At 35.6% G+C, this 13,363-nt stretch overlaps 1 protein-coding gene and 1 long non-coding RNA gene across 7 annotated transcripts; both read left to right on the plus strand.

The window, feature by feature from the left end:
* Positions 1–829: 829 nt before the first annotated feature.
* On the plus strand, positions 830–6,874 carry LOC105160009 (uncharacterized). 6 transcript variants are annotated; one of them, XM_011077270.3, is made up of 4 exons: positions 830–1,128; positions 1,942–3,141; positions 3,398–5,595; positions 6,539–6,874. In XM_011077270.3, the coding sequence occupies exons 1-3, from the start codon at positions 907–909 to the stop codon at positions 5,546–5,548; spliced, it is 3,573 nt and encodes a 1,190-aa protein (XP_011075572.1). In that variant the 5' UTR covers positions 830–906; the 3' UTR covers positions 5,549–5,595; positions 6,539–6,874. The 6 variants fall into 6 exon arrangements, with proteins under 6 accessions (XP_011075572.1, XP_088741692.1, XP_011075580.1 ...); XM_088885573.1 differs by lacking the exon at positions 6,539–6,874 and adding an exon at positions 1,481–1,574 and having other exon boundaries at positions 988–1,128; positions 3,398–5,990; XM_088885571.1 differs by lacking the exons at positions 830–1,128; positions 6,539–6,874 and adding exons at positions 1,154–1,289; positions 1,481–1,574 and having other exon boundaries at positions 3,398–5,990.
* A 3,454-nt stretch (positions 6,875–10,328) lies between these two features.
* LOC148789473 (uncharacterized) lies at positions 10,329–11,554 on the plus strand. The gene is made up of 2 exons (XR_016067337.1): positions 10,329–10,483; positions 10,579–11,554. It is a non-coding gene; the product is annotated as an uncharacterized LOC148789473 (long non-coding RNA).
* Positions 11,555–13,363: the final 1,809 nt, after the last annotated feature.

A 13,363-nucleotide genomic window follows, 5' to 3' on the forward strand; every position in this document is an offset into this window, starting at 1 on the left:
CCAGTTGGATTTGTCTTGCTGTTAAAACTTGTTTGTGTTGGGCTATGAAAAAAGAAGAGCTGATTTACATGTTCATTCTTGAAATTAGGCATGACTATAAACATTTGAAACACGACTTTGCAACGCTGCTTCAAGGGAATTGACAGACGAGCACGATTGTGATCAACTAAAATAGAATATAAGGTTGATTAATACTTGGGAGAAGATTGGGATTTAACAGGAAATATAAGGTGAGTTTGAGTTCATTAATAACTAATTAGGGGAAAATAATAATTTAAATCAAGTTGGTCGAATCAAACCAATTTTAAGTAAGTATATCACACTTGCTATGTAATTGATCACTTTATTTAAAATGTACATCAATCACACAATAAATTTGAAATAATTATACTTGTAAGTGCAATATATTTATGGCACGATCGATTTATAATTCAAGAAAATAACTAATTATTATAATACATTTATTTTATAATTAATTTGATCGAATCGAATTATTATAGCTTCCTTTCCTACTCAATCAAACAATCATCAACATTTTGAGATGCCTTATTCTTTCCATACTCTTTGTAATGATACTGAAAAGACATAAGCACACATTAGATTACTACATATTTTCAATTTATTATTATTATTTTTTTTCCAAAACACAAATCCACAATATAAAAAAGAAATGCTTTTTACCCACTAGAAGAATCACACGATGAAGAGCAGAGTGGCTTTTGACAACAAAATAATAAAATCTCAAAAATAAATTTTTTATTATTATTTCCATATTATTAATAATTTCAAGTTAAATTACATTTAAAAATAATAAATAAGTGGAGCTCCACAAGAAAGAAAGTAGAAACAAGACAAGAATTTGACACACACACACACACACACAGTCAACTGAAACTCCACTCTGAAATGGACAGCCCCAAACCACCAGCATCACCACCTCCACCTGCAACGACCACGGCCCCCGGCAACCACCATGCACTGGATAACCTCAAATCACTGCTAATGAAGTGCGCCATAGCCTCAACCCCAGCTAAATCACTCACCCTTCCACAGAAAACTTTCATCGAAAAGCGCATTCAAGATTTCTTTCCCACTATTCACACCCCTGATCACCCACCTTATGCTTGGGTACTTGCTCCTCAAAATTTTTCCCCTTTTTCTTTCTTTCTAGCTCATTCTGCTCAAAACTGCGCTCTGTGGTCTGAAGCATGCATTTGATGATATCTTGCTCTGCTTGTGCTGATACTTGGGGCTGATTGTTGATTTAGGAAAGCTTTAGCCAGATGATGGTATTTTGGGTTCTTTTCACTGATTGCATGTCCATGTTCTTGCTTGGTTGTGGCTGTAGAAAGTCAATTTACTATCACATTTTACCTCATCTTTCAATATCTCTCCCCCCTCCCCCACCCCCAGAAAAAAAAATAAAAAATCACTTTTCTCTTCTCATCTATCTTTTATACATTTTCTTGTTCTCTTTCAGCACTGCGACGGGGGCGTCCCAGCTTCAACCCTTATCTGTCTCTTTTGGGTCATGGGCTGATTTTTGCTTGTCCTCCTAGTTTTTAGTTGGGATGGTTAGTCAAATGCCATTATTTTCAGCAATATGCAACTTGTGTTGGGCTAGTTAGAAACTTGTACCATGTCCTATCTGTTACATCTGTAACTTTACATGATACATATATGTATATATATATTTCTGAAAATATTTTGCTGAGATGATTTCCACATATTGGTTCGATGAAGAAATTCTTAGACCCATATGTCCCTCGGGGCCACTTATATTGACACAAGTTGGTTTTAGGATGGATGCTAGACCTTTGTTTCTTGAATTCCTTTTCTTGTATGTGCAAATACTGATAGATGTCCCATAATTTATCTTGTGAGCTGTTGAATAATAACTCATTTGCAAGTTCTCTTATCTGTAAGTTATTTTTTCTGCAGATGATTGAGAATGCAATTAAACAGATGAATGAAGAAGGCGGTTCCAATGAGGAGGCAATATCCAAGTTTATTTTAGAAGAATACCATGACTTGCCTTGGTCTCATGCTGCTTTACTTAAGGACCATCTGAAGCAGCTCTCTGAAAGTGGTAATCTTGTTGAGGTTCATGGTGGGTGTTATTTGATTGGTAAAGCAAGCATCACACTGAATCGCACTTCTAAACGTACTCCAACCCTTACGTATATGAATAGCCCAAGCCCTAGCCTTAGCCTTAGCTACAGCCCCAGCCCCAGCCCCAGCCCCAGCCTCAGCTCCAGCTCCAGCTCCACATATGAATCTAGTTCCTCATCTAGCTCTAGTAGTTTTAGCCTTAAGGGGAAAGGAAGAAAGAGGAAGAAAAAGAATCATAAGAGGAAATGGAGTCAAAGACGGAAACAAAGTGCTAGAGGAATAAAGATTCATCATAAGCATAAAGAAGTCCGAAGGCGGGGTCGGGGTCGGGGTCGGGGCCGGGGTCGGGGTAGGGGTAGGGCTAGAGGTCGTGGTCGAGTTAGCAGTAGGGGTTGCCGTCGTGGTCGAGGTCGAGGTTGGGACTGCAGCTATGATCAGCCTTGCGAGGAGAACATGATGATAGAAGTGCATGTGACTCAAGCAGAAGATGAAGTGTGCATGGGAAGTAAGGAAGCAATGGAAATGCAATATATAATGGTAGAACATGAAGTGACTGATGAAGATATTCAAGGGAATCAAGGTTCAATTGATGTTGCGGGCCAAGTAGACCAAAGTGCTACAGTGATTGAGATTGAGCCTGTGGAACAGGAATATAGAGTTAATGAAGAAATAATTGAGACCCTGCAACAAGAAAAGGTAGATAGTGGTGATGATATCTTTATACCTAGTACTATTCCCTGGTCATGTAGGGAAAAACTGATTAATGAGCAGGGGAGTGAGAAAGTTAGGACTCATGAGAGGAGCATTCACTCAAAGTATACACCTCCGACTGGGAGCGGACAGGGAAGATCTTGTAAGAGAGATATGCAGATGAGAGAAAATGGAAAGACCATGGAACTGCAGGGGGCAACTCAGAGAGAAGCTCTGATGGGGGAAGAGAAACGAAAGAACGAGGAACAAAGTCAACTACAAGAAGGCCAGTGTTATCGCCGCAGCACTGAAGTCTGCCTCATCAATGATGAGAATATGGTATTGAAAGAAATTGTTTATTTAAATGTTTAATTGACAAAGAATGTGTTGTCCTGTTTAAAATTCCAGTAGAATAGCTTTTGAATCAGCACTTAACTGCTGAAACTGATAGGGTTATATGGAACTATATTGGATCTTAATAGTTTATAGCTGTGGTCCCTATTGACTAAGTTGTCGAAATGAACTGCTATATCTATCTGTACATTGAGAACCAAAAGAAATTCTGTAGCTCTATTGAAGTCATATTAATTGTCAGGTTCCAGAATGGTTGACCTGTGAGTTTCCCCCTGCTGTGAAGGTAAACATGATGGAAGAAGAATTTGGCCATGTCGGTCGAGTGGAACCACATGAGAAAGACATGCTGGACGAGCTAATTGAAGAAGTGTATATGGAAATCATGGAAGCAGCAGAAATACAAGATGTAACGGTAGATGATGAATCAGCTAGGAGGAATCTTCAAAGAGTTGAGCATTTTCAAGTACAAGTAAACCACGATTCAGTAAGTGTTGAAGGGCAAGCAGAACCAAGCAATATGGTGATCGATGTTGAGCCTCAGCAACAAGATAACATAGTCAGTCAAGAAAACATTGGAACAGAGCAACAAAATGTTGGTGGAGATACTAGTCCTAGACCTCATGCAACTTCTTGTTGTCATAAGAAAACGCCAATCAGTATGCAGGGGCAGGAGCAGGGGAGCAAAAGAATTACAGTGCAAAAGAGAAGTATTCAGTCAAAGCATACACCTCACACTGGGAGGAGACGGGGTAGACCTCGTAAGAGAGGTCTGCAGATTGAAGAAACTGGGGAGCTCGTGGAACTACTAGAGGCAACTGCGACAGGAGCTCTGATGGAGGAAAACAAACTGGACACTGGGGAGCAAAATCAATCCAAAGAAAATATAAACGAACAGATTGAAATACAAGATCACGCTGAAGGAATGCAACATCATAAAATCAATCAGCAAATCCCAGCTGATAAAGTGTATGCAATAAATGACGTTGAACCTCAAGAACAAGAATATAAATTCACTGATGATCTGAACGAACAGCAGATACAAGAGAGTTCATTTGGCAGACCACCTGGAGCTAAGGTGGTTTCGGAACAGAACCATTTAGAAGGAGACCAAGGTAGTTGCATTGAAGAGCAAAACCATGCACAGATACAGCTGCATGAGAACAAAGAAGCAATAGCGGGACTAATTCTATTGAACGAAGACAAAGATGAGAGGGTCAATCGGCTGAATCACAAAGCAGGGATACAGGATGTTATCAGTGAGAAGACTTCAAAACATCAAGCTAGCATAAGGAGTAATGTTGACCCGCAAAATGGAGAATACCATGTTGATGACTACCTCAGGGAACAACAGCTTGGAGGGAATGAGCATAGTAGAAACCCTGTTCTAAAGGAGGCGATCAGGAAACAAGTTCAGCATCTGGTACTTAGTGAGCCGCAAAAACAAGAATCTAATTTGATTCAGCGTCAAGATCAACTCAAAGGGGGACAAGGGGAAGTAACTGGAGAAAAAAGCATTTCTGGAGGAGACTGCCCCTTGATTGAAGAAGAAACTCATATCAAGAAGTCATTTGAAGTTCTTGAAGAAGAAAATCTGCAGATTGAACAACCAGAAGCAATCATTGAGCAGAATCAACCTGAAGAACTACATTGTATTTTTTTTTACAGAGACCAAAAAGAGAATGATGAGTTCAAACATTGTGATCAACTGAGGAAGCTTGAGAAAGAGAACAATGAAGAGAACTGTCACTCTGGGAAAACACAAGCTGACGAACATCCTCATAAACAGCAGAATGAAGATCAAATTAAGCAAACACAAGACATAACGAGTTCCTTTTCAGAACAGCCAGTGGCAATAGCTGAACATGATCAACCAATGGAAGAATCTGAAAGGATGGGGACAGAGACATTAAAAGTGGAAGGTAATGCTGAAAATGGGCAAAAGGTGATCCTTTGTTTTGAAGAGACCTCTGGATCAATGATGCAAAACAAACAGAAGAATATCTTGGGAAACTTGGAGCAGCAAAATAGATGTGGAGACAGGAAATATGTTTCAGAGCATCAATCAGATGCGATAAGTGCAGAGATGTCCACAGAAGAAAAATCAGTTGAAGATTCATCAATAGTAGTGTCCATGCAAAAGCATAAGCAAACAATGGAGAAGCCACAGTGTCGACAATTACGGCCCCGCCCCCCCAAATTCCAGCCAGATCAAACAGAAGGGAGATTTGATCTTTCAAGCGAAGAGAGGTCTTCAGAAAATAATCAGCGGCGTAAACTAAGGCCAAGGCCTTCCAAAACTGAATCCATCGGAATTGCAAATAGAGCTGGACCTGCTAGGCCTGTGCTTCAGAAGCGGCAGGAACTGAGTGCTCGTAGAAGCTTAAAGCCCTGACTGACTAGGAACTTGAGGAATGCGTAAAAGTTTGGTGTCCAAGCATGGTATTCATTATAATTAAAAGTTCAATGTTGTGGCATCCCCATAAATTTTCTGGTAACCATAAAATTAGAATATTGAACCAGTTTTCTAGGTGCAAATGGCAACCATTTAAGTTTTCTGGTAAGAGGCGTCATGGCTACTTGTGGAGGTCATATGGGTACAGATTTGCTTTTGTTCCAGGCAATGCTTGTGGCTGCATCGGCAACTTCATTTCTTATTCATCTGATTCCTATGTTCTTTTTACTTCTCACTGCTTGTAGAACATGAAGCAGATAAAAGAATGTTATGGTGAACCCATCATAAGGTCTTCTTTCTGTACATACACAATTCCCATCTTAATTGTGTATTTAGGTGTGATGTAGATATAATAATTGAATGAAGCATTTCTGCAGTTATATTCTCTGACCGAAAGAGCAATGGAGAATACTCCATATGTGATGCTTTCTGTGATCAAGATTCTCACTTTTTACAGGCAGGAAATACCTGTTGTTGACAGTAGGATATGCTGGTTGCATCCAGTACAATATCATCTTTTAGTTTATTCGCAATTTACTTAGACATTATTTCAGGTATTTGAAGGAGAAATCTTAAATTGTGGATGTGCACGGTTGTCCTTCAATTTCTTGTGGACTGCGTATCTCATGGCAGTTGGAAATGCTGTATCTGCAGGCGTTATAGAAGAAATAAAACAAAACCAAAAATACTTGTTTGTAATGACGTCCATCAGATCAAATTAGAAGGATATGGTATCCAATATGGCAATCACTGGGGGCCATCTCTCAAACTCTATCTCTCTTTACCTTTTGCAAACTGTGTTTGAGTCTCTTGACTTTGAATATGTGTGATAAGCATTTTACTTGTAACACTGGTTTTAATATCCAGAAAAAAGAATAGCCGTGCTCTTTTCACTCAGATGGCTCTGATGCTCTGTCTATGATCATGCAGAGGGCCCAGTTCTTCGTGATGCAAATGGAAGCTAGTTTGATGTGAGCATGGTGCATAATTTTCACAGCCAGCTGTAGAGAAAGGTGGAAAGCAGCTTCCCTTCTGAAGACTAACTGGAACGAAGTTGTAGCTACTCGCCTCAGGTTGGCATTTTGGCTGATAGATCAAGTGCTTCACACTGTTATTATCAGTAATTCTGTCATCATGTAGATCAGACACTGAGACATGATCTCTGTTTAAGGAGGAGGTTAGGCTGGTAAACAGAACAATATGTTGCATGTGATGGTGTAGCAATTTTTTTAATATCATGGAAGAAAGCTCACATTTGGAATCTAAGTGATGCTACTACATAAAATGAACTTTTTCCAAGATTCCCAAGTCTTTGTTATGTGGGATATCCTCAAACTAAGTGTTGAGGTATGCATCAGGTTGGTTATTCTGCAGGGATGCTTGGAAATTATGTTAAGGCGCTTATATATAGTTGCCGCTAATGCTTTTGTCACAGAATTAATATTATATATTTATTCCTTTTAATATATTTCAGAATATTACCCTCAAGAAACAGACAAGCAAGAAAACTTCATCTCAAATCAATTATACAAGAACATATATATAAAAGTTTACGGAAGGATTAAAAATTACATATATATATATATATGTATGCGTGAGTTTGTGTGTGTGTGTATAGAGGAGATACATATAGAAGGAAACGAAGTGGAAAAAGGAAAGTGAATGACTTGTGTTATCTTTTAGGGAATTGACTAATTACTGAAGATTTGGTGAAAATCTCGAGCTGCGGTTGGTTGTGTTTTCATTTTTAATTTCAGTTTTCATCAATTTTATTTGTATAGAAATATTTTATTAGTTTCTGTGTAAAAATTGAGAATATGTTTGGATTAGTTATTTTTAAACCTAAGTATATAGGTGTGAGAATTAAAAATATATTTAGATTAGATGTTTTTTTTTACTGAAATAAATTACATGGGTTGACCAAAATGATTGAATATGAGAAATTATAAAATTATGGAACTGCCTCTTATCATTTTCTTTTCTTTTTTCAGTAAAAGTTTTTCTTTTTTTGCTTTATTTAAGGTACATCTTTCTTTCTTTTTTTTTTTTTTTATGGGCTACAACTGAAGATGTGCGGTGCTCCTTTCCATACAAATTGGCACACAATGAAGATAAGAGATACAAGAACACTTTTGTACATAAATTTATAAAATGACTATATATAATATAATTTAATATCATATATTTTTTATTTTGTTGTAAAATTAAAAAATACAGTATAAAAAAAGTACAACCTGAAACAAGTATATTTTACATTTTAATTCGTAATCCAATATATCTTGAAAGATATACCTAATTATTTTATTTGAATAATAAAAGATAATTCTTATGAATACCATCTCTGCAATTTATAAATGCTCACCCTTAATTGAAAGAGTTCGAAATTTGAAGTTAATTTGTCCGTCCAATTTTGTTCCTTTTATTTTTAAATTTAGAGAGTTATCTCCTGTTCGTTGGAATAACTTATGATTAGCCAATTACTTTGATAGAACTTGTGCAATCATACCGTTAACTTAATTATTCTAAATTTATGAAAATATTTCATTTTCGCCGAACAAAAAGTGGCGACTTAAAAATCGAACCCAAAAAAGAGCAACAATATGAAAACAAACATGAAGATGAAAAATTCTTTTAAGAATTACGACAGGTAATCCACTAAAATGACCATATATAATATACTAACTTTGTTATATATTTTTAATTGTACACATAAAAATACAAAATACAATATAAAAAATCCTAAAAATAAAACCTACAAAACCATGGTTTACATTTCAATTGTTAACCCATTATCTCTTAAAAGATACACATAATTATTTTATTTGGATAATAAAAAAAAATTATCCACATTAATAGCAACTCTGCAATTCTCCACTTACACTATCTGTGTGAGAATTGAAAATATGTTTGAATTAGTTATTTCTAGACCTAAGTATATAGATGTGAGAATTAATAATATATTTGGCTTAGATTTTTTTTTTTTTACTGAAATTAATTATATGGGTCGACCAAATTCATTGAATATGAGATATTATAAAATTATGATATTTTCTCTTCTTCTCTCGGTACAAGTTTTTAATTCTTTGCTTCATTTGAGGTACATCTCTCTCCTTTCTTTTATGGGCTACAGGTGAAGATGTGCATTGCTCCTTCCCACACAAAATAATTAGAGCATGAAGATAAGAGATATAAGAACTGTTTTGTACATAAATTTCTAAAATGACTATATATAATATAATTTCTTTATTATATATTTTTTATTTTCTTGTAAAATTAAAAGCTACTGACAAGAATAAGGCTGATCAAGGATCTGAAAACTACACAAGTTTGAAGCTTGTGGACGATGATGAACAGTTGAAGAACTAAGGAAGAAGAAAGTTGCTGCTGTCAGGCGCAAATAGCACTAACAACTCTTTTTAGTGAAAGAACGTTTTTGTTTTTCGTTTCTTTCAGCCTTTGATAGATAAAGTCTCTTTTAACCAAACTGCGACTTTATTACTGAAATAGCGGTTTAGTTAGTAGCAGTTGACAGGTTGCTAGGTAACTGCTTTCCTTCCTTCTCTACATGTATCAGAGTTCTGTAAACACATAGAACTGATTGTATACCATCTCTGCAATTTATAAATGCACAATATATATTGGGGTTTTAACACATGGAATTTATTTTATACATCTATTAAATTTACAGTTATTGTTGCGTTCATTTAGACCACCCTTAATTGAAAGGGTTTGAAATTTTTAAGTTAATTTTTCTGTGGAATTTTGATCCTTCTATTTTTAATGTACTTCGATAAATCATACTAAAGTTTTGTCTATTTATCTATAATTATAATTTGTTCCTTTTATTTTTAAATTTAAAGAGTATGTCCCGTTCCTTGGAATAACTTATCATTGGATAATTACTTTGATAAAACTTGTGTAATTATACATTAACTTAATTATTCTAAATTTATGATAACATTTTCATTTTCCTCCAACAAAAAGTGGCAACTAAAAATTGAACAAAAAGAAGAGCTACAATATGAAAACGGACATGAACATGAAATTCTTGTAAGAATTACGATAGACAATCCAGTAAAATGACTATATATAATATAATTTATTTGTTATATATTTTTAATTGTACACATAAAAATATAAAAAATGTAAAAATTAAATATAAAAAAACACGTCTTATATCTCAATTCTTAACCCATTATGTATTAAAAGATATACATAATTATTTATTTTGATAATATAATATAATTAAATCATTAATAGCCACTTTGCAATTGTCCACTTGCACTATTTTTGAGTGACAATTGACAATAAATTGATGTGATTATTCTTCATATCAATTGCCATAAATCATGATATATATTCATTAATAGTGGAACGGGTGGTTGGGAGTTAGTAGTCAATTAGAAAGAGGTGCATCATTCCCGCGAGGACGAGGGAAATTGGCCTGACACAATGTTTGCAAATCTTCCCCCTTCAATCCTCACTGTTGCAGCCACTTGAGGAATAATCACTACATTTGGTTGAGTGAGCAAGACGAGAGTATGGCCTTCAATGCTGCTTGCCAACAACCTGCAATTCATTACTCCTAGCAGATTGCTTTTAGTGTGTTTTTTTACTACCAAGTCCCCACAATTGCATCTATTATCCATGCAACCATTGTGCATCAATATCTCTATAAATAGCAGTTGCATGCAACCTTACAAAGTCACTCCCTGCTGCTGTGTTTTAATTTTAATCTTCTGCAAACCTTGTTCTCTTTTGCAGCTTCATCATGTGGCCAAACGGGTACTACTTTCCGCCCTAGATGTTCTATAGCTGGAAATGGACGAGGGAGATGGAGAATACATTCGTCCAAGCATTGCTCGACCTCAAAAAGTAGGTATTTTTTGTCCTGCCGCAAATAACATGCACGTTGTTCATTCTGCCATTTTTGACGTAAATAAGGTTTACGCGTCTCGAGTTACTTACAGCTAAGGTTACAATCGTTTGGACAAGTTTCACGAGAGGTACTACACATTTCAATGGGTTGGAAACCACACTGGCGTTGTTTGGAATGTGTATGAGCGCAAAGTAACAACTGAAGATGGGGTTTGGGAACAAATTTGTCAGGTTTTTGTTTAATCATGATAAGTGGTTTGTGTTTATTATTCTTACTGACAATTCCTTTTACTTATTTTCTTAATTAGTCTTAACCATTCGACGCTAAAAATGAACAAGAGAATAAGCTAGCCCGATGCTATATGAATGCTTACGAGCCATTGTGGGATCAACTATGCATGCTGTTTGAGGAAGAGGAAAATGAGATCATCTGGATCAGCAATGATGAAGAAGCTAGTAATGATATGTTCGGTGCGAATCCAGGTTTGGTTGATCCCCAGCCGTCTAATGAGCCTGTAACTATCATTTTTGATTCTGTGTTCACCCAATTTCTGATAGCTCAAGCGACTCTTTGTCATTAGATACGCTTTTTAAAGAGATTTATGATTCTAACACTGAGGTAGACTCTGTTCTCCCAATTCCTGGAGTCCCAACCACTGAATTTAATAATCCTCCGCCTACTGCATTCTCTTCTACCCAGAATGATGGCAGCACCTCGCCAAAATCCTCAGCGCCTGATGAGGCACCAACTTAAGGCTGATGATGAAACATTTTCTATAATGCGGCATCGGTTGTCCTGAGCTGTAGTTCTTTTTGCTAGAAATGTGACAAGTTTGCCAATGAGCTGCATATATTTATCTTTTAGTACTATGTGTTTCTTTTGTGGTAACAGGGGTCGTTTGTTGGATAACTTCATAAAACAGCAAATGGTATGCTTGTAGTGGACTGCGCTACAGCATTTGCTATGCACGTGCACCCCTGGTTTGCAAGCACTGTGTACCTTGTTCATAGTAGGGTGGAATATAATGTGATGCTTTAATGGTAATGAAATTTAATGTTATGCTTTAATGGTTATCTTTTTGTTTAGTTTGTTTACGTATGAGAAATGTTGAATCTAGTATATTCTCACAAACCCAATTTTAATTGAGAGGCTCTTTTTGGTAGGAGTTGCGATTAAAAATATCACTCTTATTCAATAGCAAAATTTTATACAAATACCTTTTGAAGGGGTATTTACAAAACTAAAGGGTATTTATGTCATTCGACTTTATTTCAGAGAATGTTGATTTATCCTGCAAAAAAAAATCATTTCATTAAATTTCTCTATGAATAATTATATATATTCATGAATATTTAAAGTTAACAAGAATTATTCACAAAAATATTATAAGTCGTTTATTTTATTTTATCTTTTCTCCTTCAGTACTTTAATAAATGTATTAAATTTTAAAATTACGTACAAGTATTGAGTATGTTCCAAGAGCTACTTTTAAAACTAATATACTATTATTATTATCATATTTAAAATAATGCTAAATGAAGAAAAATGAGCTTACAAGAATATGACATATCCTTAAAATAAAAGTAACTAGCGGCGCAAAAGTAGATAAGATTATCGAGACAGGCATATTTTTCTTATTGAAGATTTAATAAACATGACCAGTTGTTCTAAATGCTTACTTCGATTAATTTTATTGCAAATATACCATTATTATTATATTTAGAATAAAGTTACTTCTATTCCGATTAGATTGTTTGTATAACTCATAATATTAAGATTTAACGGATAGCAGATACAACTATTCATATAACTATACATTAATGGTCCCCCGCCCATCCCACAAATGGCCTGTCATTGCACACGGAAGGCTTTTTGCGTGTCAATATCTTCTTGCTATTGCTGAGGCAAACGATGAAATTTGTTGTTTGCTAGATTGTCATAACTGTCAAACTCTCCAAGTTCCCCATGGTAAAAAAAATGGTCATTGATGGAAAATTTTCGTATAAAGTTGTGGATGCCACAACAAGCAATGACAAGATCTCGCTAACAATGTAAACTATAGTAGGGCATAGGTCCTTTAATAATAGGGAATTGGTTCTTTAACACACGAAATGCCCGCTCAATTATATTATGAAATTGAGAATGACGCTGGTTAAATAATTCTTTCGGACCACGATTTTAACAGTTGTTACCTTGTAACGAGTTAATGTGATAACAATCTTTTCGGTACGACGCAAAAACCCAGAAAAATTAGGATAAGAGGAATCCACTAAGTAGTATTTATCTGAAATCACAAGAGACGTAACCATTTATTATCACCCTAGAATAAGGGTTTAAATACAATATGCCTCTCGTATACAATGAATTTATTACGAATGTAATAGTACTACCATCTGGTGGCCAAGAAAAATCCGGGTCATTGTTCAGGCAATCCATGAACACACGGACACTATTTGCGCTACCCTCCCATCCAGCTGACATATGTGAACACTAGGTCAAAATCGCAAACATCCATAACATTATGTGAGATATCCCATGTCGTGAACGGTATGCATTTTGTAAACGTACAGTAACACTTGCTGGTATAATTGTACCATCAATTGCCCAGCACAGTCCTATTAAAGTATAAATTTGAAATGTTATGAAAGGAAAAATTAGTGCAAGATGGATTAAATAATGTATACATAACCTTAAAATATGGAAACAAATGTCGGCTGTACTGAAAGATGAGTATGATTGAAATTGGTAAGACAAATTAGTTTCGGTGCAAGAAGATAACAGAGCCCGACAAACACGTTTCATGTGCTTGAAAATGGTCTCCAACGAGTGCTGAAAACGCTTGCAGCTCTTTCTTTGACGCTCACTTAAACCATCAG

Source organism: Sesamum indicum, linkage group LG1 (genome assembly GCF_026168435.1).
Source record: "Sesamum indicum cultivar Baizhima isolate 11 linkage group LG1, ASM2616843v1, whole genome shotgun sequence".
NCBI lineage: Eukaryota > Viridiplantae > Streptophyta > Magnoliopsida > Lamiales > Pedaliaceae > Sesamum > Sesamum indicum.

Excerpts from the sequence above, each read along its gene's own strand:
- LOC105160009 (XM_011077270.3), top strand. The coding sequence starts at position 907 with ATGGACAGCCCCAAACCACCAGCATCACCACCTCCACCTGCAACGACC. Across the intron at positions 1,129-1,941 it reads ATCACCCACCTTATGCTTGG|ATGATTGAGAATGCAATTAA; the intron begins GTACTTGCTCCT and ends TTTTTTCTGCAG. Across the intron at positions 3,142-3,397 it reads TCATCAATGATGAGAATATG|GTTCCAGAATGGTTGACCTG; the intron begins GTATTGAAAGAA and ends ATTAATTGTCAG.